This window comes from Chironomus tepperi, unplaced genomic scaffold (genome assembly GCF_022539635.2).
Source record: "Chironomus tepperi strain 1889 unplaced genomic scaffold, CSIRO-AGI_Ctep_v1 contig_176, whole genome shotgun sequence".
NCBI lineage: Eukaryota > Metazoa > Arthropoda > Insecta > Diptera > Chironomidae > Chironomus > Chironomus tepperi.
Genome location: NW_027226298.1, coordinates 767,224 through 793,440, shown reverse-complemented (window position 1 = coordinate 793,440; position 26,217 = coordinate 767,224). Strand labels below are relative to the sequence as shown.

Genomic DNA, 26,217 nt, shown 5'->3' with positions numbered 1-26,217 from the left:
TGCTTTTTGATTGCAGTGATTTTGAAGGAATTTTTCAGATTTTAAAAACCTACACTCTCGATTCGTACCAGGTGCCATTTGTGCCATTCGGTTACTTTAAAGAAATTCCTTTTTTGCCATACAATGAGAAAAAGAAGTTTTATGCTAATTAGTGATTGCAAGTACTTAAATATCGATTCTAAAAATGGATATGCGATAAACTTTATGGAATTTCATTCATGTGCAAAAAGTGCGTATTGCCATGGATTGCAAATTGGGCATTTCAGAATTGTAAAAGTTTAGCTTAAAAACTCATTTGTCAAATTTGATGAACAGTTGAATTTTTTTGATTGCAGTGATTTTGAAGGAATTTTTCAGATTTTAAATGGTTCTGTGCAAGCTCTATCACAAGTCGCAATTAATCAAAAATTCGAAAAAATCTGATCGTACCAGCGACAAGCCCCCAAATCCACAAGTCGGTTGACTCTCCAGCGAATGACTCTGGCATGACTCTGGAATCCGACAACAAGTCAGTGTCGCTCGCCTCCGAGTCACAATTACAGATCCCGTAATCCCATCCCACACAACAAATTCAATAAAAAAATCAAAGTCAAATTAATCAAAAATCCCCAACTTATTCCCCCTTGTAAACCATTCACAGACAATTCTCAGTGCAATTTCATGCATCATAAAAAAAAATTCTTCCTTTTTTTTATTGTGCGATAATAAGTCGTGCATCGCCAATAGTGAGACTGAAGCAGCTCTAATGGCAGTACCAACAATAATAATTGTAATCTTTCTCTTCGTCTATTTTTCAAGTCTTTCCTAATCCTATCATCAATGCTGTTATTGAACTACAATGAAGTACGGCGGCACATATTCAATCACAAAATATCTGTCTGACTATGCAAAAAAATTTGTAACGGTCGAGTGAGAGAGAAGAAGAAGAAAAAAAAACGTAATAAAATGAGAAATCTTCATTGCAAATAATAAAAAATTCGTCTTCGAGCGCTATTTGAGAACACGCTTTTCCGATTCCGAAATGATCACTTCAATGTGCTTTTATGACTATTCATGTATATACAGCCATGGGAAGAACATTTCAGCTGAAATCTGTTTTTCGTAACTAAGCTATGTGATGATGATGATGAGAACTGTTCAATTATTTTGAAATATGAAGTCTGTTCGGTTTCGCCCTCCCGCCTTACATACCACAAAAAAAAGTAATCTCTTATTTAATTTCATTCCTCAAAGTATTTACTTAGACGATGATGATTATGATGACGATGAAGTTTTTCCCATGACAAAATAAAAATTGCATTTCTAGCAGCAATTCAGCAATTAACTAATAGTTTATTATTACTTTATTTATAGATAAAAAGAATTTAATGAAGCTTTCAGGTCAGTTGGAATTTGATTACATAATTCCCATCTATCGTCACGTAAACTTGCAATGTCATTGCCATAGCAAACATTTTTTAGATAATGACATGTGTATCAGATGATTATTATTATGTAACGGAAAGCACCGCGAATTATTGTTGCTATTTTGATGTGATTTTCGTGAGTTAAATTCAATGATAGGAAGAAGGAGGAGTTGTAAATTATTTTCGTACAATTGCACACGAGGAAATATCTATGAGCTCTAAAGCGTTTCGTTCATTCAACTTCTGTGTGTGTTATTCACAAAATAATCTCAACCATAACTTTCCTAACACTTAACAGTATGTTGAATATGGTATTAAGGAGAAAATAGAAATTAAAGAGCAATGCCTGAAAAGTTATCTATTAATTAACTTCAAATGTTTGGTTTTGGATTTGTGAAAAAATAAAATAATATTCAATAATACGCATAAAGGTGCTTGAATGCAAAAACCGCACAGTTAAGTCAATTTGGTTATGGATACCGAGTGTCATATGTGGTGTTTTTAATGTAGTGCTCAGTCAAGAACTGCAAGCCTGTGTTTCCCGAGTTTTTAATGTATTTTGGATGAGCAGGTCTACAGTTGTCGGTTGTACCTCATAGCTCACCTAAGACTGGAAGTTTATATCACTTAAAGTCATTTAGATGCCAAGTGTCGCTCAGGCCGTCAACACAAAGTTCATTTTAGGTTCATCCTGCCGAGGAGACAGGTTTACACGACCAGATGCATGTATGTCTAGTTCTAAGGATATAGAAATACCACTCCAGTGCCTAAAAGCGGTATCTTCACCTGTAAGACTAGAATTTACATGTAATTCACCAAAAAACCTCATACACAGCTCGGGCATGTTAATTTTTATTATTCGTGAAAATCGCCGATGGAAAAATATCGTTTGATTTATGAGAGTGCTGAAAAGAGTGTTGAACAATTAGTTTTAAAACTGTTGTGCAATTCTTTCTGTAATGTGTAAGATATTTACACGTTTATGATTAGCTAAGAAAGATAAAAGACATGAATGATTGCACTTATTAATCGTTTATATGATCACTTGTAATATACACTGCTAATTTAAATGAGAAATTTCTTAATCCTAACAACTCTTTTGTAAAAATAAGAAAAATTAGAAACAATAACAGCAGTTAAAAATCATTAAATTGTCATAAAAAATGAAATATTGATACAAAGAAAATGAAATCTTATTTGATATCAAATCTCTGTGAATTATTAATGGCTTTATTCCCACACTGCATAATATTGTATAGCTGGGGTGGAAACTTCACGAACACCTGTGACTACTTAAATATGGAAAATAAATTTTCCAATCAAATTTAACAGATTTAGCTAAACAAATAGCTTAAAAATTGTAAGAATTTAAATTCATTTGCGAATTAGTGTCAATTGCTGGAGTTATAAAATTTTATTTTCTTGCTGTATTCAATTTGCAACAAACTAAAAAAAGATATTTTTTTAATCCATTATCGTAATTTGAATGTAAGTTAGAGAACTGTTAAAGTCATTCTAAATATGTAGTGCACATTTTAATATATTAATTAACAAACAAGCTTATGGACTTAATAGAGTTATTTTTATGGTAAATCGTGTAACACTAACATATGCTAGTAATAAATTTATTCACAGATAATCTAAGATTTGAGGCATGTATCCTGTTGTTAGAATTAAATATGCACAATGCAAAGAGATACTTTTTGAGGTAAGATGACTCAATACTGAAGTATAAATGTACTTGAGTTATGATTGAAAACTGTCATTAAGAACACAAAGACTTTTCGGGTCCCAAGTTTCAAGGTCTAGAATGTGATGTAGTGAGGATTATTGACTCTCGTGGGCTATAATGACTAGTTTTCGACTTTCAGAGCTCGAAATCGAATCGGAATTTTAAAAGACAAGTCGACTTTGAGCTCTCATTAGAACTAAGACTAAGCAAACAGTTCGGTGTTGATAAAAGAAAGGTATAACAGACTTTAAGGCTCCGTAGCGGAGCCTTCTTCATTTGTGTCACTCAGAAAGTGCTTTTTGCAAACCGTATTCAAGCTTCCTTCATATTCCACCATCTGCCATTTGCTACATCACATTCTAGACTTAAAATGAATTATGGACATTTAAAATTTACAACAATGGAACTAAAAATTCCACTTAGTTGATTTTACTGCAAACAATCTCCATGTTAGTGACCGGTTTGTCATTTCCGCAAGAAAAAAAATAACCATATTCTAACACTCAGTCGGACATACGACAATAGCTGACAATTCTCAACACAAAAGCTGCATTATAAAAAATTAATAATGACTCCTATAATAAACACCTATAAAAGTTTCCATATCTCTCCTTTTTTCCTTTCAAACCTTTTTATTTTATTTTCATTTTAATTTATAGAATTTTTCCATATCCATTTTGCACAATTCTAAAAGCTACTAGAATGCCATTAATTTGTGTTCCATTTCCTGGTTGAATTCCGCAAAAAAAACTATGTTATTATTTATGAACATTTCGCTTTTTTCGGTTTTTTTATGTTGAGAAAGAAATAAAAACCGCACCTATGAGAAACTATAGCCAAGAACATACATAAATGACGATGAATGACTGCTTTGAAATTGGCAAAAATGTAACTGTCAGTGGATTGTGATTGTGATCGGATAAGGGCAAAGGGAATGTTTTGATAAATAAATTTCCATTTTACTAATTTCTAGGTGGAGACTTTACTACCATATCATAGTAAATGCCGGCGAGCTTGAGTTGTACTTCAAATATGAGAATCACGAAATATATTTGCCTTTATTGTCATTAGCCTTGAAAGTAAATTACCCAAACAATTATGGCTGAGAAATTATCACAAAGAATTAGCGACATTGCTCTAATTTCTCTCATTTCTTATTCCATTCCTTCCTAATAATCTCATTATTATTAAAGCAAATTATTCAAATGAACTGTATCTAAGTATAATATGATGAATAAATATTAGATCATGTGAAGTGTGCAAAACAAAAAAAAAAAGAAATATATTCGCAAATGATAAATGTATGACATGAGAATAGTACAGTAATTTGTCAACTCTATTAAATTTAATTTATTGTGTCAAATGTATGGAGCACCACACAACTAAACACAAGAAACTTGGAGGATTAATAAATTACTTTTCTTATCTATCTTTATACCGTAAGTCAATAAAGCAGATGGAAGAGAATTTAAATTCAAGAATTTTTGAGATGCTGTTGTGAAAATCATTTGGGTCCACTTCTGCTGGAGTGGAAGTTCTCAAAAAAAAAGTTACTTTAAGTTGCCGAAATGTCGACATTAAAGATAACAAAAACACAAATTTTTATTACGGAATTTTCTTTATCAAAAATGTATTTTCGTGCAATAAAAACTTGACCTTGATGCCTGCCTTGGGGAAACTTGAATTAATGATATATGGGATAGGGCTTGGCTGAGAGTTGTGAAGCAATTTTCTAGAATGGCATGAGAATTTAGGTAAAGGTTATACGATAACTTAATAACAAATATTTGGGGAATTTTGAATTCTAACGTTAGTTTGGTATTAACCTACATTAAGGTTCCGTGTGTCGCCGAACTAACATTAAGTCGCAAAGTTGACATGATGGCAGCATGAAGACGAATCTCGTCGGCATTGTGCCAATTGATGGTTTCTTATAAAAGACATCTCGATCTAGTTATGCAACCTTAGTTGAGACTTAGTCCAGCTTAGTGAGGATTGGTGAAGTTCATCGAGCCCGCTAACAATCATATCGCATGTATCAACCCTGCCCCAAACTAGCAAAACTCGAAATTAGTTTCCTAATCAAATTAACTTCACAACTCACTGCTTATACGATCATCCTACTTAACATTCAAAACACAACATTACACAATTTGCATGATGAGTTCCTCAACCTCTTCTAATTCCTCGATAACTAGAAAATATAAAAATTGTTTCTAATTCAACATTAAAATGCTCGCAAGCATACGATAGAAATTATGAATATATGATAATATCTCTCTTTCCATTTCTTAACCCCAAATCATTCAAGTGTGTATGAAATTAAAGTTAATGCTCTGCAAACTATCAAATTTCTAAATGGAAGTGAATAATAAATCTTTCTTCTTTCTTCTTCTTGTTACTCAATTAACAACCTTCAAATAAAAGAATATATTTTTCATTAAAAATAGAAATCTGACTTTATAGAGACGGGAGAAGTAATGAAAAATTCTATCGACAGCTATGGCATAAAGAGTTGAAAAACACAATCATCGATTGTCTACAAAAGATGAATGAACAAAGTCATATTACACTATTTCGGGTACCTCTAGTTGACCTTAATTTTTGCGATCATATGCGGGTACATAAAAATAACAAAAAATAAATAAATTAAAAATTATTTTTTTATAAAAATACTTCTCTTCTTCCTCTATTTTAGTTATAATTAACACCGAATAATCATTTATATCATCGCTGTTATTCAGTTGTGGTCATTTTTTTCTTACTATAGAATTTATATTACTGTTAACTATTGTCCATTTTTACCTATATAACTTCTCCTCTATTCATCTCTTCTAACACAATCTATGTATCGAACTAAATTGACTATTCATATTCTAACGATGAAAATTTTTGTATTTTATTTTTGTTAACTTAGTGCGTTTTTATATGAAATTGAAGAAATGGTAGAATATTGAGGGCTGATCATAAGTGATGGATATCGAAAAATCGTTATTTTTGAGCATTCTGCCCTAATTTTCGGATTTAAATCTGTCAAAACTCTGTCACTCTTTTACGATCCACCCAAATGCTAACGTCACACAATTTAAGACTTACTTACTTACTTGGCTGGCCGTACATATCAGTTTTGATCCATGGCCTATCTCATTTGGCATCTAAAACTGACTCAATCGCTTTCCAGTCACCCTTTGCCAATTGTCAATACCAAGTGTTAAACTGTCTCTATCAACAGCCTCCTTCCAAGAACGGACTACCTACATTACTATGTACCTCAAATGATTGACATCATTAATGAATGACCACATCTACACATGCATATGTAGATAATTCCAAATTATAGAGGTGTGAAGAAGTGACATTACCCATGTTGTTATTATTCCTATACCTTCTACCCATTGTATGCAGACGGATAATACGATATATATTGAAATAGATGACATTAGATTTTTTTTTTCATTTCCATTTATAATTTTTTGATTGTATTCTATCAAATGTGTCTTACATTCTTGAGGTAATTGAAGAATTGATTAATGTGGAGCGCATTTTCTAATGCAATGAAGAAAATTGTAGAGTACTCAAGTGGACAAGGTATCACCTTGGCATTCAGTTGAGTGACAAATTATAGGCTACGAAAGGCAAATTGTCAATTAGCATTTAGTCAAATGTATTATGAAGTGTATTCTGGTCTGAAATCAATTGAATCAGTTGATGTGTGACTGTTTTTTATTGGAATAGCTGCGATAGTTCTAGAAAAGTATTACTTGATTCAAATTTGAATTTATTTCTTGCTCTGTACATGAATTATCAATGAATCTAGATTTCTTAAGGTAATCTCAAGGAATTTCAGATTCAGACGATATTGCATGCATAGAATCAATGTTAAACAACCCAAAATCACCAAAATCCAAGTCAAGAACTCATATTTAATTCAATAACCCACAAAATTCTACGACACAAATTCAAAATAAAGACAAATCGATGACACAAATTCCCTTTGCCTTCATAAAAGATGCACAATGAAGAACAAGAGTCATTCTCATCAATATTTTATCTATTTACCATACGTAAATATAAACATTCATATTTATATCCATATATTCTGTTCTATTCTTTTCTTCATGTATAGATTCATTAGTCAATCTATATTCTGTTCATCATAAAAAAAGGCATATCTCATTCATGTATTGCAATAAATGAATGCGTTGTCGTCCTCTATTACAACGATTAGTCACGCGAAAAACGGCACACAACAAAGCGACAGAGTGAGTGAGACTGAAGAGAATTCTATGAGACTTGAAAAACGATTAGACATAAAACTACATTTATTGACGATTGGGCTTGTCATTGAACTTACATGAGTGTGCTGTTCAATTGTTTGTTATGCGATCGCAGCATAGAAATAAAAATCTATATAGTACATGTATATCTGGGCGGCTGATTCATTCATTTTATTTGATTTTTGTATATTTTATTTTTGAATATCATCCAATTGCATTCTAAACTTTAACATATGTGTGCCGCTCATATATATATGCTTTACGCACTTTATTACTGAAGTGGAAATAAATTATGAGGAGAATAAGAATCGTTTAATTGCCGATGCTTTAAGCGCTCTATAATTTTTCATTTTTATGTACATTCAATGGAGAACTTTTTCCTCTTTAATGTATTTTTTTTTCAAACATAATTGTACATTAATGAATGCATTGACTCGTTGAGGCCTTTATTCACGTGTTTTAACGAGTTGTGGACATGAAAAAAATTTTCGAAATTAAAAATTAGTCACTAAGTTCTTTCTGAGGTTTTTCTTTTGTGAATTAAAATTACTAACAAGATTGTTATTGAAATTAGTTTTCGACACACAAAATAACGGAAATATTTTAAAGTGTAAGGAAGTCTATTAATGCTAAACGGTGTTTGGCTTTTATTCTAGAAACTAATTTACGGGTAGTCGACAAGCCTATATGAAGAACGTTCGATAATTATTAGCATTTTGTGTTTTTTTGAGGAGAGGAATGGGCACTTTGGGAATGGTTTCAATCAAGACTGTTAGTGATTTATTATAGGAGTTGATTATGATTATGAGAATTGGTATATTTCAGAATTCGAAGTCGACTAGAATTCAAAATGAAATCGATTCGGCTCAAGTCGATTTTTTTATAAATTTTTATTTGAATTTTCATATTTTAAGGCTATTAGAAGAGCTGTGGGGTCTAAAAGATGCTTCTTCAACAACGACGTTACTTCCGAAAACCCCTCAGACACCACCCTGACCTTCATTTCTCATGTACAAAACAATTTACCCTTAAGTCAAACACACCATCAACTCACATTACCCTAAGTAATTACCATGTAGGGTTTCTGATGCCGTTAACGAAAACGGAAAACGGGCCGTTTTTTCGAAAAAATAAAAACGGAAAACTGACCTTCATTTTTTTCAATTTTTGGAAAATTTTCAAAAATTTTATTAATTTTTCGACTCAAAAAATTTTTAAATAATAATTTAAACAATTTACCCTTAAGTCAAACACACCATCAACTCACATTACCCTAAGTAATTACCATGTCTTGAAAACGTTTAGAAACAACGGATTCTAATGTGCTAAAATTAAATTAGAATAATAACTTACAGCTACTAGAAACGGATCCCGCACCTTCTCATATTTCTTATAGATTGCACGCCATACGATAGTAATATGAGCCATAATTGTAAGAACATCGATGATAATGTAATTTATGCTTGTATGTTGCTAATGTTTCTCATACACATAAATTAAAAAATCAATGTAATCCCTTTAAAAATATTATTGACGGTCAGTTTTATGAATGAAAAATTGTTAATTAGTTTAAAATGTGTGCATAGCTTGCAACTACATTTTCACTTAAAATTGATTTTTGCTTTTCTTTTATTATTTCTTTATTTTTTTGCATTAACTAAATTAAATACACATCTCACACTATATTTTCTATGGATATAAATAAATATTTCTTTTCGAAAATTAACTTTCACGCAACTTCTTTTTTTTTGTTATTTTTATTTGTTAGCCACTTTTTCTTTTAAAAACGGTAATTAAACTTCACATTTGTTTTAAATTTTCTATTTCCACCGCAAAAAATAAAAATCAATTTTTTATTAATTTTCGGCTGAAATGTTCACTTTTGTGTCAATTACTGAAACAGCAGGCGATTATACTTTATTTTTTTATCAATCGAGTCATTATTGTGTAATAATATACAATAAGCACACACACATTCTCAATTCTTAGTATAGATAAATGTGAATCGACATCGATCGGGGTTCTTTTTCACTCATTTCCATATATTTCACTATACATTGCAACTTGATTCAACTCTAATGTTTGTTCACTGATAACGCAATTTAACACAAAAATTTTTGCCATATATTCCATATGTGTTCATTCTATTTATCCGGTAAACAACAACAAAACTAGAATGCGAGAGAGTAAAAAAATGAATAAAAAAAATTCCAGCAAAGTCAATTTGCAGACTAGCACTGGCAAAGCTTGAATATGAACTGAAGCAACAACAACGGCAATGAGTAAACGGAAAAAAAGTAAAAAAACTGAATTCATTCAGTCGACGCTCGCGATTTTTTTCTACCTTGTTCAATATACACAACAAACGGCGAAGAGTTTTTCGTCTATTGTTGTTTTTCACGCAATTTTAATATATTCTGCAGCAATCTTCTGTCTTTTTTACTTCCCTCACAACTTTTTACATATCTCTTTTTTTTTGGTGTTGTTATGTTTTATTGTGCATTTTGTTGACTTCTTCTTCTTCCTTTTTTTACAATATTTTTTTGTGTGTATTTTAATGTTTAACTTGACTTGACTTGTTTGGTGCTGTTGCTTCTGCTGTTGCCATTCAATAAACACGAGCCGAATGAGACGATGAAGGGAAGAGAGCGAGAACGTCGGAGAGATAACAAACATCAGAAGCATTGGCATGCCTGTACTATGATTGTATAATAATTATTATATCGTTTTTATGAAGTAATTAATGTTTTGTTCTTAATTATTTTTGCAGACAATTATTTCAATAAACTCTGAGCAATGTGGGTAAAATGTTCTCAGATTCTTTATTTTTTAATTTTATTATTTTTATTTTCATCACATGTTTTATTCTCTCTTTTTTTAATGCACAATATCTGAAGGTTATTGAGGGCATTACTCATTATTTAACTGACTGTCGTGTTTTTGATGCAGTTGCGAGATAAGTTTCGATGTGATCTTGGGAAATTTTATCTGGTTTATGACTCAGATAATTGCCATTTTTTGAGGTAAAATTGAAGACAATTTTTGAGTTATTAAATTTTAATTTTTGATCTAGGCTTCAAAGAACTCCCTTGTAGTCTCGGCCACAGTCACAAAAATTCGTTGAACTCAAGACTTCGGGAAACCCTCCTAAATACATGTAGGCATACATTTGACTTAAATCTAGTCATCAGAAAATACCAAGAATACAATACAAGAACTCATAGAGCCTTGGAACACCCACATAACTTCAAAATGCGCTCAAAAAATACAAAATTCTTCCAACGCACAAAAAAAACTTTTCTCTCTCTTCTATGATGTAATTTTTATGTCTGCACACTAATAAATACAATGGGAAATGACTCTAAAAGGCATATCATTATTCTACTCAGAAGACCAGAACTTTGTGTATACAACAACAACTTATTATGGCTTTATTATTTCCATTACACATTTTTCTGAATGGATTTTAAAAAATTTCATATGATTAATCAATTATTTGCTTAAAGTCTGTTCCTTTCAATTAAATTAATTGAACCATTTTGATTTTTTGGCCTTAAACTATTTTTCTTTCATAAGTTTGCGAAAATAAATTTGTATTTCTGTCAGTTTTGATATTCATCGGTCATAGAGCAATTAGTATACTTGAAGAAACTTCGCGTTTTTATATCGAGTATGTAAAAATCATTTAAAGAATATTAGAGCACAATTGAAAATGTGTATGTGTGTGGAAAGTGCAAATCCATTTAGCCGGTATTAGCACATGCGAGATGATCGTAAAAAAGGTTAATCCCAGGTTAAAAAATAAAGCCAATTATCACACGTGCCTTGCTACGCTTCCCTCTCGAATTTTATGTTCACTCTTTTTTCCTGTAGAATTTAAATTTCCACGAAATGTTCGGCGGCATAAAAACAAGGAACAGGCAGACACCATAAAAGATAATTACAAACATTAACTCAAGCAACATAATAGAATCCTGGACAAGGTGTGTTTATGGTTTGCTGAATTCCGGTAGCTCCCTAATTTTATTGATTTATATTTTTGAATAATTTTCCATTTCTGCTTTCACGTTTCGACTTTTTAAAAAATAGAGGATTAGGAACGTGTCGCTGTATTGCATTGTGCTTCACTCTATAGACGTGTGTATAGTCTTTGAATACTAAAGAGTGTGAGAATCAAGTATAAATATGCAAAACTCTTCACCTACATTGTCTTGAATTTGAAATTTCTATAAATCGACAGACTTTGGCAGATTTGACGATTTTTTAAAGCCAATCAATTTTGTTGTTTTTTGTAAATTTGCCATGGAAATCCGCAAATCGTGCGAAAATTTATATTTTTAATTAATTATTCATTAAGACTTATTGCAAATTTAATCCGCCATAAAAATTCATAATCAATTACGTCAATTTTGATTTGCTACCAGCTTTAACAAAAAAAATTAATTTTTGATGATTTATCTATTCTGCTTTACACTCAAATTTAGTTCCGACTCATTTTCAGCCATGACATGAATGACATTGAATGATTTCACTTACCCAATGCCTCATATATCCATATAAGATGATGAACGCTAATCCCACTTGCATGAAAACATCACTAAGCCAATCCACAAATGTGCTAAATGTTTCGTTAATTATGTGCATCATCACTAGAATATCACCGACAGTTTCATTCATATTTAATCACATTGTAAGCACCTAAGCACTTGAAAATTGAATATTTTTTTTAAGACACAGCCGATCACGAACAAGTTTCGATACAAAATGGTAACAAATTGAAATGCACATTAAAGAAGAACCTTTCAATCCACCCTCGCGTAAACTTATATGAATTTATTATGAAACCTTAGAACGCAACTCCACTTGTAATGACCGCGTTGAATAATAACAAAGAATTTTTTTTATGGCAGGGAATGAAGAAAAATTGCCATTTAATTGATGTTCTAATATAATTGCTTTTCTTATAGACTATACGACAGCACGTTAAATTGTAAACTAAAAGTCATCATCAATATATTAAAATACAAAAGTAACGATTGCTTGTTTTGCTTTTTTGACGTTTTTTGTTTTCCCCGAATGACTTAAAATCACCATAATAATGGACATTCCGTTATATTGTGGATCATCGTAAAAATAAATAAACAGCTTTTTCTCTTTTTTCACTCGTGTCTGTGAGTAGAAGTTCAATATGATTAGTATTCACATGTTGTCTTTTTTTGCCAGGTTTAGGTTTTTTTGTGAAAAACACACAGAAGATAATGAGGTGAATAATATATTTTATTTTGGCTTATTTGTGATTTGTTTTTCGATGGCAATTGTGACTCACATTAGTTTTGACATTGATTGAAGTTTTTCAACTTATTTAGTACATACAGTTACAGAGACAGAGTTGGGAATATTCTTGGGTTCTTTATTGAATAGAGGCTTAATAGTACGCGATAGCGATTAATGAGCGGCATGTTTACAGTTGCCGGTTTTGGCTATGAAGAGTATTTTGACATGAAACGAGTGTTAATAACATTTGTTACGCTGTTTTGAGTTAGTGTTTTGAGTTTAATTAAATAGGAATTTATTACCGCTCTTCGGCAAAAGAATCATGAGTTAGAGTCAGTATATAATACAATATCAAAAGCACATCTTATTGCTTCCATCTTCTAACAATCAATTCTACCAACTCTGGCACAAACAGACGTAAATTCATTACTACGTTTTTCATTTGAAGGAAAAATGTAAGTTATTCAATAAACCAATACATTCCTAGAGTTTGCGGAAGATCAACCTAATTGTTCCGTTTTACATATTATTTGGGAATTTGAAGGAAGTAGATCAGTGTGCTATCAATAGTTTTGTCCCAAATTCAACATCTTTTCCCAAAAAAGTCATGTCTATTTAAAATAGATTTGTCATTCGATCTCACCGGATGTATTCAAATTCCCAAAAAGATCTTTAATTATTCCCAATAAAAATGTTGCAAAACATTTTCATCCAAAATTAGACCACACCACAGTGTAAATAACCTGCTTAGTTCCGTACCTAATATCTTTATCTTTCATCTAATTTGCTTAACCAGCTTAGAAGTCTGCCAACGGGATTATTATTGCTGAACAGCTACAATATTAATAAGATAACGATCAGTTAAAGACAAATCAATAAAGCTATCCAGTTTCATAATAAAAAGAATTTATGGACGCAAATTCTTTTCGCAAATCTAATTTACTGATGAGGATTACCTAGTTTAGCATCGTAAAAAGAAGAATTATAGCTACTGAATCACACATATTCAAATTACAACTATAATCTTCCCAAATTATCACCTATTAAATGGCACCCATTTATTTCATAACATATAAGCTTCTCACGAATCATCGCCAAATAAGCGAGAATTCCATTAACGAAAAAAATAATCAACAAAGAATATCTTATGGCAATGACAAGAAGTGACAAGAAAATTTCTTTTTAGCATGCAGTTTTGCACACAGTAAAATAAAATTGCCTACATGCTTATTTTGCCTACATTTGAATACCACACGTATTTAGCATTCAAGTATCGCACAGTCGAATAAAATGTAAGAATTGAATAATGAAAGAAATTCCGCGCCCACATGTCTTGTAATCTTTTTGACTAATTTTAATATATTTACTTTATTTGAATAAACTGAATAACTAATTGAACGGGCAATTAATAAATTGAAAGAAACATAGTCGCAAGTTTACGCAAACTGCGATTGTAAACAGTATTTTGCATATCCAGAATAGCAAATATTTGTTGCTTGCATGATTGAAAATTGAAATTTCGCAAATTAACATTTGTTGTGTTTAAATATGGCAGTAAGGGCGCCATGTATGCTAATTTTTGGCAAGCAACGCATTTGTCTTAAACTAAAAATAAATTCACATTTTGAACTTTACATCATGAAATCTAAACAAATATGACCCAATTTCATCAGATCATTGTTTTATGAAAAAAACAAATTTCATGCTTAATAATGAATCGGCAAAAAGTTTATGGAAATTTGCGCGCCTAAAAGATGCCAAAAATAATTGTTACAAAAGGATCACGAAACTAGCTCAAGTGCAGGGCAAATTTACATATTAATCGGTTGATTTCAGGCAAACAGCCAAAAATAGCGACTAGACTGGATTAATCATACCGCAAAATTGGCTAGAAACAAAAAATAATTCAAATTTCATTCATTTCTGTAGCGTATGGAAATGGTTGTGACCCCAACATCAACAAGTGAATAATATTGCAGTATTAAATAGTAGCGACAGCCTGTTGCGTAAATAATTCCATAAATTGTACTGTAAGTACATTAATGTATGAATATTGAAAAGCTGCCAACCGACAGTGAAATTCGAGCATTACTTACATTTCCTTACGAAATTAATGTCGAAATGTAATGAAATAAAATAAGTCTCGGTCAGAGATGGGCTGTCGATGCCGGCAATCTGCAACATATCATGAAATGTCAGTCGCATCAACATCCATCAGCAATCATACTAAAAAACCACTGAAAAAAGATGCCAAGATCCAAAAAAGTTCGGTGCCGATGTCAAAAATCAATTAATTCCATCCATCACCAACTCTGGACTCTCTACGGTTGGAGATTATAATGTGATTTCAATTACTCGCTACATGCTCAAGTCCTTGAACGATAAAATTGGAAAGAAAAAATAAAAGATTGAGTCGCATCACCTTCACCTTTGTCGACTCTTTTTCTACCCAAAATTGGCATCTGAAAACTAGTTTATACGCTTATCAATTCGCATGTGCTGCTGTTGCTGTGTAAAAGACCTTTAATGAATAATCATGTGTGCCATTCCAGCAGCTGATCCAATTTTTATTTTCTGTTTTGTTTCTTTCAAGTCATTACATTGAATTACTTTCTTTAATGTTTTTTCATCTCATCCACAAGCACGTCTGATGCACTTATAAGATGATTGAAGGACAATGAAGCCCTTACAACATTACTATCATCATAAAAATGCAATCAATAATCGTGATTTTTTGACCTATATTTTTGCCTATGTACGCTACTCATTTGTCTTATTATTACCGACTTCGCTTGAAGATTTTCATCATCAGTTATAGGCTTTAAAGAACGAAAGGCAGTGCCCTTAAGTCATGAAAAAGAAGTGTGAGCAATAAATCTTTTTCAGAAATCAATCGATTTTATTTTCTACAAAATAATTTTTCCCTTTTCATTATCATGTTCACATGTAGTGCATGTACAGGCGTTTAAAGTCACTTTCGGTAACACAATTAGCTACGCTTGAGAATAAATTTACTTTGATCATCTTTTATGCACATTAAACATAATTTATGGTTCTGTGTAGTTTTGTACGGTTATGGCACAAGTTGTAAATATGTTTTGAAGCTATAGATTGTGACTTAGTATGAAAATGGCTATTAGTACTGATTAGAATAATTTTCCATATTTTGGAACTTTATGACTACAAAACACACAACCCCAGAGGACAAAAATAAGTTATAACTAGTAAAAGGCATGTTAATATCCATTTAATCACTAGTTCTAACACATCTATGTCCACACTGACAGGAAACAGCTCTTTAAGCAAAAACTCACTAGCAATCTCATTTGATCACGCTTAAATTCGCACGTCAAGTCACAAGATAATTATACTAAATTATGTTGATCGTAAATAAAGCCATTTCATTATGTGCTTATTAAAAAACAACATGAATGAATTTTTAATGATGAATTATATAATCTTTTTACAATAAATTAAAATGTGATAATTTTAAAGAGATTTTATGACTAATAAAATTTTGTAATATATGTATTGGAAAATTGACATAGTCACACCTTGAGGCTCGCATAGAATGTAAGCAGGTTTAGTATGAAATTTCAATTTATTGAGGAATTCCATTAGGAACTGAAAATTTAGCATGCAATATTAAATTCTAATTTCCTCCAGGAAATACTGCATTTGCCACTTTAATGTGCTACATTTTTCACATAGTTAAACATCAAAGAATCTATGGAAATCATTAAGATTCGCAGCTAATTATGAGAAGCATCAATTGCAATATTTTATGCATACTTAAACTCTAATTCAACATTCACAAATTATCATTACAACAAATTACGATGTGAACACATCCGCACTAGCTAACAGTCATTTTTATTGCATTTTATGACCCTAGTAATTTGCATATAATTTACATTTCATAATGAGTGACTAATAAAGCAGTATGATTATTAAAAAAAAAATGCGCGAAAAATCTTGTTAAACATAGACAAGACAACAAGGCGCAAAAGAAGTTCGCCGACTGTTTACAAAAATGTTAACGCACAACCGCGGTGTGTACAACATAATAGTGGCTAATCTACATATTGTTTTCATTCTACAAATATGAAATAATAAATTTTTTATATATTTTTTTGATTAATCACTTTCATTAATATGAAGAAATAATTATCTTACTATTAATAAGATATTTATTATGATTTTATTGTCGAAAAATTATTTCGCGAATAGCATTAGAAACAGTAAGTGGCAAATATGTTTATTATGTAATGCACCTTACCGAGTCAGCTACAAACTCATTCATTCTGTAATCTCACATGTAATAAAGATACTTTTACTTTCCGCATATGATAAATTGCTACAAAATGATAGGACAGTTTTCATGGGATCTTGTTGTGTTTTATATTTTTTTGGCTATTGCAAAATGAATGAAGGTGATACAACATAATAACAATAATAACAGTTTTGCGCAACTAGTCGGCAAAAAAAAATATTCGCAGATTTCACTCTCTCGTGTAGATTGCTAAACAAACAAGGCATTTTTTTATGAATGAGGTGAATTATCTTTCGATTAACAGCCGATCGTCTTGTGAGGAAGTGAGAATCTTGTTTTGATGAATGACCGCCAATTGCCCGCAGGAAATTGATGATAGATCATAAATTTCACAATAACAAGTCGATTAAAATCAATAATAGGAATTATCATGCAGTTAATATAACACCGAAAGTATGTGAAGATTTTAAAGTGCAATTTAACATTTCTTTCATTCACATTTGATGGGTTTAATGGGAATTATGGAATGAGATGATTAACACTTTGTCTTAGTTTGAGATCTTTTGGGTTACATAATATATTCGGGTCATGGTTGATCTTTTTTGGGGGATTGCTGTTCATAGAAATAGCTCAATATTGCCTTATTCTACTCAATTTGCTACCAATTAGTGCTGAATGCCGCTAAGAATACTGCAATATCTGCACCATGGTGGCAACGTCTCAATGTGCACCGATCAGGTAAAGGCCTTATGCCACTCATTAAGAAATTGACTTTAAATACAATTATTGAAGCGACAATACTTAAAAATACTAAAAGTAACTCAATACTAAAGCCTCAGATTTAACGCCATTAAGAACGACCTTCACTATAATGACTGCCTTAGCTCAATGAATCTAAATCTTTTGCATATGAATGCTTTTCCATTCATAATCTAAAAGAATTTAAAGTGCCATGCCAATAAATGCGCGAATGAACCCACAACACATCACATTTATCACTGCCTTCTTCTTAAAAAACTGATGATGATGGAGATGAATCATAATTTTAATGCCACAATTTGCTGCTTCGCTAGTTATACACTCTTTGAAAAATATCTCATGCTTAATGATGAGCTTATAATAATAACACAAAAATTAATTTCCCTTTTTGCGCATTCAACTGCAATATTTATTTCTATCTCCTCTGTTTGTTAATTGAAACATTTAATTTTCTATGAAATGACTGACTTAGCATGAGAAATCCAACAAAACGTCGACAACTTCGACGACACTAAAAAAACATTTTTTTTTGCCTCCATTTTTTTCGCTTAACGTGAAAAGTCGTGAAAATTTAATTATTATGCTTTTACTTATTCATTTTGATTAAGATTAACGACGATGATTGTAATTTTATGTTGTTTTATGCTTTTAACCGTGCACTGCCTATGCAAAGTCTAACGATCTAGAAATACTTGTGCACATACAGCAAACAATTTATAGCAAAAAAGGCACAAATAACATTTTGATTATTAATTTATTTAACTGACTTTTGTAAGTTTATTTAAGCTTTAATCTCTTTCTTTCTCATGGGGGTCATGGGCAAATGATGTCCATTGGGAATGTGCTGCAAATCACCCATTACTCAATCTCTCTTGGCTTTCAGAATTCAGGTAGACAGAACTGAATTGACTTTATAGCAATGTAAAGCTATCCCTTTGCAACAAATTCTCTACCTCCAGGAGGCATACTAGACCTCATAACTGAACGATTCCCAAGTCATTTAAAGCATATTCATTTGCGCAATAGACTTCTTTCTCCTCTCATTGTGACTCGAATTGAGTGAAAGAGTTAAACTTTTGTTTATGCAAATTACACCTTTTTCATCCTCTTTCTCTCTCTCCCTCGACAACATATGAAGCAACAGATGATGCTGAGATGCTGGCAATTGATGCATGTTTACATTCTCCGTTTGACTTTTTGCCGATCGACTTTATGTGCAAATAATTATCTCAAAGTTTATATACCCGATACTTATTTGTTTTACAACACTCGTTACCTCTTTTTATGCAACTATTGGTAGAGGTGAAGTCAAGCTCGTGAGGATGAGGAGTTATGGAAGTTTAATTTCTCATATTTATTTTTTTATTTCCATTTATTTTATTTTATTTTCTTCTAAGTATCTAAGTTGAAAGCTAAAATTTATTGATAGAAATTTATTTAAATAATAATCAATCTCATTAGTCTTAAAGCCTACACCATTGAAGAGGCAAATTCCATGTCTTCAACTTTTTTTAATCTATAAATATGAATGAACAGCCCAAAGAGTCATAATATTTATTATTAGATGCCACACATTTCATAGAGAAGCAGTGAGCTATGTGGATTGAATTTTTCAAATCTAGGTTTCTCATCATTTCTCATAAAATGCTAATTCAGAAGTCAACGGATCAAGTGAAAAATTCAGAATATACTACTCAGGCTAATCTTTACAGTACCACTCAAGAGCAAGCTTTAATAAAACCTGAATCAACTTGATATAGTTATTACAAATGTCATAAATTCTTCAATCAAAATGACATATGAATTCGCTGATAAACATCTTATAGAATAAATAAAGCCAGCAAGCAGAAGAACTTAAAAGCGGCACAAAACAATCTTAGATACTAATACGACCTGGTCGAAAAAAAATTCTACGTCAGTAACGGATAGTTTTTGCTAATTTACTCGAATATTTTCCATTATGCTATATGATTTTTTATTTTTATCCTATAGAACTCACCGAAACACACAATTTGGTATCAATTTTACACATTTACGATGCTTGGTTCCTTAGTTAGAGCCATTTATATGACCGTTACTGACGAAGAATTTTAGGGATTTGGTAATTTGAGCTTAATAAGCCATTAATAACTTTCTTTGTGTACCAGCTAATTTAAAAATTTTTGGACTCAATTGTGTATGAGCTTCTCGCTGACATTTCTGACTATTAAATTTATGAATTAACCTTGTTTAAGATAGTTAAATTAACATTTTTGTTGAAAAATTTTGTAACGGTTGGCCATAATTTTGAATTTTTTCAACGAAATTTAGTCGGCAAAATTAATGTAAACAAACAAAGATTCATTGAAAACTAATTAATTAAACAGAATTAAACTAATATTCAGGCAGAAAATGATTAAATGAATTTAATTCTGTGCGATGATCGATTTTAATCAAAGGTAATGGAATAGATTTAGTGATTTTTTTTCAATCCAAATTTTTGTTGCATTCACACAAATTCTTCTATAATATTTAAATTATGAAAAACCGTTGTTGAAATTTCCTCAAATTTTCGACCAGGCCGAATAAATAAATCTCAGCGAGACTAATGTAAAATCATGAAATGACGGTTATTATGATTGAAGAGATTAATTGAATTATACTGTGCTTGTCAGTGCTTAGAGAATATTCTTCGGAATAATTAATATCTGGTGAGTTGATAGATTCATACAAAGAGATAATATCAAGTTCAAGGTTATATTGACATCATTTATAGGATTTATTAATCTTTTGATATATTCATTAATGTGAGATGCTGGATGAATAGCGGAATAATCGCATTTAATTGGAATTAAGTAGCTGGTTCTCAAAATTGTAATCTTGTCTTACTTTTATTAAGACTATACATATAGAATAAATGTTAAACATGTTTCCAGATTATGGATTATCATAATATTGAATACAAAGTATTTGGACAATGAAACTCAAAACACAGAATCCAATTAAACTTCAATTATACTAAAATCCACTAATATGCGTCTAAATTCCATCAAAAACTCCCCAATCATTCCACAACTCGATCTCCCCTTTATTACATATAGTAAAAGTTCGATTAACTCCGGCGCATCATAAAAGCATTGAGAAGAAGATCAAAACAGGTTCATGATAAATCGATCTGCTTTAATTCAGTCCGATTGTATAGTTGTTGCTCCAATATGTATTCAAGCACGTCTTCACAAGCATATATACATAAATCCACTTGATATTTATTTCTAATAATTTAAAATGCATCTATCAAATTGAGATTAATCTTTTCGATTCATGCGCATGTATAAATAAATATTTAAGAATCATGTTTTTTCTTTATTTATGTTTAACATATGTAATCGTAGCGATTCAATTGAAACAAGCGACTGCTAATGCTGGCTGCTTTATCGACAATTGTTTTTATGTTTTTTGTTGTGTATGAATAGAAGAAGAATTCAAAACAGAAGGCAAGAAACTGGTTTTTGTCGAATGAATGAAATTGAAACTTTGTTGCACGCGATTGTGTCTATTGACTTTTTGCCTTAATTGCATTGCTTTAGAATGTTTTTTATTGTCAATTTCTTAATAAAGTCGTTAATATCCGAGAAAATTGAGTTTTTATCCAATTAGATGTTAAAAGCATAGAAAATTATTGTTTATTATTAAGAATTTCATGTAAATTGTGTTGCATGTAGCATAGAATATGTCTGGAATGTCTTTTCATGATGCCCTCAAACATAGTTAAATGTTCTCTCTATTTTCAAAAATAGAAGATGATAATCTAATGGAATTAACATCTTCTTACAATGATATCAACTTGGATCAGCGTCTTTATTACTTTCTTAACACTTTCCCATTCCAACCCGTCATGGTATTATTGTTACTTTTTACTACATTGAGGATTAGAAGATTTTTAAGGTCTGATAAAATATTTTTCATATGTCATTTAATGCTCGATAATGTTGAGTTTAAATCTTGAATTATTTTCTTTAATTTAATGCCCTACATAAAGTGAAGAATGCGACATACTTGTTTGGTATGGAAGAAATTCAGTTGGATTCTCTGTTGGGTTTTTGTGTCGATCGAGCCGAGTGTCAATAATTAGAAAATACACAAGTTTAATCAATATTTAGATTTAATTAAAACATTTATCTGATTTCGCTCTACATACAACAAAATGCACACCAAATACAACAAGAAAGCCCATCAACAAGCCTAACCTTTCTCATTTATCCAATTTCCATTAACGACTTAATTTTCAATTTACAAACGCTCCCCTGGTCCGCGCAAAATATCATTTATCATTTTAATATCACGAAAGAATAATCTAAGCGCCGTGCATAGATAAATTTTATTTAAATGTCTTTATATTTTGAATGAAATTCAATTTTTTTTTTATAAATAAATTCATAATCGAAAAAAGGTAGAGAAGTTAATGAGATCGTTTAATTTTTAATATGTTAAACAAGATCGTTTGATTTTCAAAATTAACCCATATTTCCGTCGCGCTATACTTTATCCCAGTGATGGGCAACCTGTGTGCCGCGATACACTAGTGTCTTATGGATTGTGCGATTTCAGTCGAGACTTGCCAACAAAATGTGCTTTGAATAATAAAAGGTTGACCACCAATGCTTTATCCGTAGTTACTTTCATTGACCACCGTTAGGTCATCAGTGTCTCTTTCTTATTTTTCTCATGAATGCCTTTTTTTATCCTACTCGATTGTATCAATTTATCATACGAGTTCATAATAAATAGAAAAGATTATTAAGATAGCAATCGAGTATAGGAATTTAAAAAAGCTTAAGTAAACATAACCAGATGTTTATTCATTAACATTTCTGATAGAATAAAGCTGTAAAGAGCACTTCTTTTTCTCAACATGAGAATTGCAATGATCATTAATTTATATCCAACATCATTATACAGTTAAACTGAGAATATTACATTTTTTCGCACTCATTCAATTCTGTCTTTGCTTTTTATGAGACTTTCTTAATTTGAGACTAAAAGCTGAAGAATTTTTAAACTGATAACATCATGTACAGGAACAGACTCACGCAAATATTATGTTAAGCATTTATCTCTGTTTTTCTATGAGACATTAAAGATTTGTGTGAAGGTTCAGTCACCTGCTGTGTAGTGTAAATTAAATTAGCTACTGAAAATTAACTTATCGTCAACGAAAAGGAACAAGATGAAGAAAAGTTTCCCATTGTTTTGTGCGTCTGCCTGGTGTCTGCTTCATTAAGATTATTAGAGACCAATTCATAAAGACACCACAAAAATTATAAATTAGATTAATTTATGAACGAGAATTTCTGTTAGTGGAATGAGAACTTTTGGAGATTATCATGATAATTTGCTAAGTGACTGGCGTGACTTGATGAATCTCACGAAGATGATGTCAAACTTTTCTTTTTAGAATTGTTCTAATGAAAATTTTGACACATTTTCGTGAAAATTAAGTAAGATTTCAGAAGATTGTCAAACAATGAAGCCGTACAGCTGATTCTATTCATTTTAATCCCAACAAAAGTTATTATATAATAAATCTCTAATGGCAATACCCACCAGAATTGAAGTTCACGATTTAGATTCAAAAACTAGTCAGAAAGATTCTCATAAAAGTCATCAAAATTGATGAATACTTAAAGACCTACTATCTTTATGTTGAAATGTCTATTAATGTCTAATAAATTTAATACATACAAAATTTGTAGGTTCAGCATGTTGCGTAGTCGAGGAGGCCCACATTAAGGCATTTGCAGCTATACTAAAGTGTTCTGTTAACCGTTACGTCATTTAAAATAAAATTCATAATAACTTCTTTCATCTTCGGCATATCGTCTTCTTACTTTCTTTTTCTTATTGACAGCTTCTTGTATATTCATCGTCATTAAAGATCAATCGTCAAAGAATAAACCATTTTTGCGCAAAGGCTGAAATGCCAAGTAGCACAAATTAATATTCATTAAAGACTTTGTAGATATCCACAAAGTTTAAGATCATAATTTCAAGTGGTGGACACTAGGTGAGGTGGAAATGCCATAATAGATTGCGGTATCGGTCGTGACTCACCACCAAGATATGCCGACTCACAGAATAGAAGGTCGTCTCACATTGGTTTAAGTGAATCACCCCTAAACGTGTGTATATCCCTTGTAAATTGAGAGGACGGGCACTTCAACAAATTTATTCAAATTCTAATCTTAATATGGTCCATAAATCCATCAAATCTAATTCTAAGCCCATAAACAACAGTTGACACCCCTTGAATATAAGAAATGATATGACGGTGCATATGCATGATAATTGAGAATTATTGTCGTCTTTCTCATTTACCTTTTTATGCTGACTAGAGGAAACATATTGATAGGTAATAAAAGAAATATCATCTTTAAATGCATTAAAGCTATGTTAAATCGTAAACATAAACTTGACGCATCATGATAAGAAATTAAACTCATTTAACTTTTTCTTCCACTTCTTCTTCAGTTCTGAGTATTTTATTACAAGATGATGCTCATTTATTATGACACTAATACTATGACAAATTACGATTCTAACTTAGAATGTTATTGCAATAAAAGAAACTGTCAAATTGAATTAAATACCAATAAATCAAAAAGATACAATAGAACTTAATAAAATAATCCATAGCAGCAGTTTACTGCCTGTTGTGTTCAATTTATTGCATTTACTGAGAACATACAATAATTACCGAAATACGAAACTAGATCAGAAATATCGGAAATTTATTTTTCAGCATATCATCATGCTTAATGCCACCAAAAAAACTTAAATATTATATGTAATTAAGGCGTGTTGTAGTATAATAAAATGAGATGAGGGTATGAACTTCATGTTATTCTTTATTACCAACTGTAGTGCTCGTCAATTGATTTCAATTGTTGATAAATTAAAGTCAAAATTCATTATGGATTATGATGTGTACTGTGATACTAAAATATCCACTTTACAGCATAAAGCGGTAGATTAATGTGAGATAATATTTATGTGAAGATAAACACCTGTATTTACATACAGACTTAATCTTATGTTGGAATTTTTTACTTCCAAAAATTATATTTTTTCAAGGGTCATTAACACAAGTATAATAAAACTTCATTAATATCAATTGCATTTGATTTATTAACCATAAGCGATCAATTTATTTGTAATCGAGCTAAACACGAAAGACTTATTTTTTCGTCAAATTAGGGACATTCACATAATGTGAATGAACATAAGCGAAATGAAAATTACGACAGATAATTTGGCAACGGACAAATCGGTTAGAGATTGTGTTCGCATGCGTAAGTGTGCCAATCATAAGGTCGCGAGTTCGAGACGCGTCTGAGGAAATTTCATAAAACTTAATTTTTATGATTAATTGTGTTGTTGTTTTCTGAGATGATGTGATTTTGCAGGAAGATTATGATATAATAATCTCCAAACTGACGATACTTATGTTTTCCATAATAGACATTTGTACTACTGATTTTCATATAAAGCTGATCAGAAAACCTTTTTTATTTGGGACTTGTTTTGCAGTCTTTCTCCAAGGGCAACAAATTTTAATTAGTTTTTGTTAATTTCTGCATATTTGATATTAAACTAGTATAAAGCTCCCTTCAAGCATGACAGAAAAAATTAAATTTTCTCAAGAGACTATGCGTTTGTTCAGAATTTTGAAGTCTATATAGAGATTTCAATATGAGAATATGTTTTGAACCTTAATTTGATAAAGTCTCAAGAAGGAATGTAAGTTTGTACCTTTAAAGAAATTAAGATGACCTTACCAACAATGACAAATAGCCAAATGAAGAGATTGTAAGTATCAAATAGCTGAGAATGCTAAGAATGTCACCAGAAATGTTCACCAAACACTAATAAATAGGAAGAAATTTAAAAATTAATTTTATTTTAAAGTTCCACGTCAAAAACATGAGAAATGTCAGAAAATCATGATTTTGTAACCAACACAAAATATTTCCCACTACAAGATTCTTAAAACCTGAAAACTATCTACATAGATTGATTGTTGTGACTATCGAGAGAATGTTTTCATCTGTGACATGGAAACAAAAATTCAACTCTAGACAGTTTGATGCATTAACATATTTACTATCTCTCAACCTTATATGCTTCTCATCAACATATGCATGCTTTCATCTAGTTGTAAATTTGTAGAATACACCCAAAAAAAAATTAAATTGACGATTATGTAAAATTCATTCCAAAATTAAATCGATAAGGAAGCATGAATATTTATAATACCCATATCACTTTAAAAAAATGTGTATAAATAAAATAATAAATGAACGTAGAGTAGCTGCATCGCATCTTATTCATATGTTTTTTCATGGTTACCATTTGCCTATACTATTTGAATAATTTCAATTTAAACAGATGCTGAATAATAAGAAGTAATATATGTTTTAAATATCGCACGATACATTTAGTCGCATAATAGGTAAGGAA

The 26,217-nt window shown here is 30.9% G+C and overlaps 1 protein-coding gene across 2 annotated transcripts in view; it reads right to left on the bottom strand.

Annotated features, from left to right (window-relative positions):
* Positions 1–12,357, bottom strand: part of Pura (Puratrophin-1-like) — a 71,817-nt gene extending 59,460 nt beyond the window's left edge. Inside the window, exon 1 of one of the 2 annotated variants that reach the window (XM_070638630.1) lies at positions 11,952–12,357. In XM_070638630.1, the coding sequence (XP_070494731.1) occupies positions 11,952–12,092 (141 nt within the window). In that variant the 5' untranslated portion in view covers positions 12,093–12,357. Of the gene's footprint in view, positions 1–8,768; positions 9,657–11,951 lie in introns of those variants that run through there. The other variant, XM_070638631.1, reaches the window with a different exon arrangement.
* Between the last annotated feature and the right edge of the window lie 13,860 nt (positions 12,358–26,217).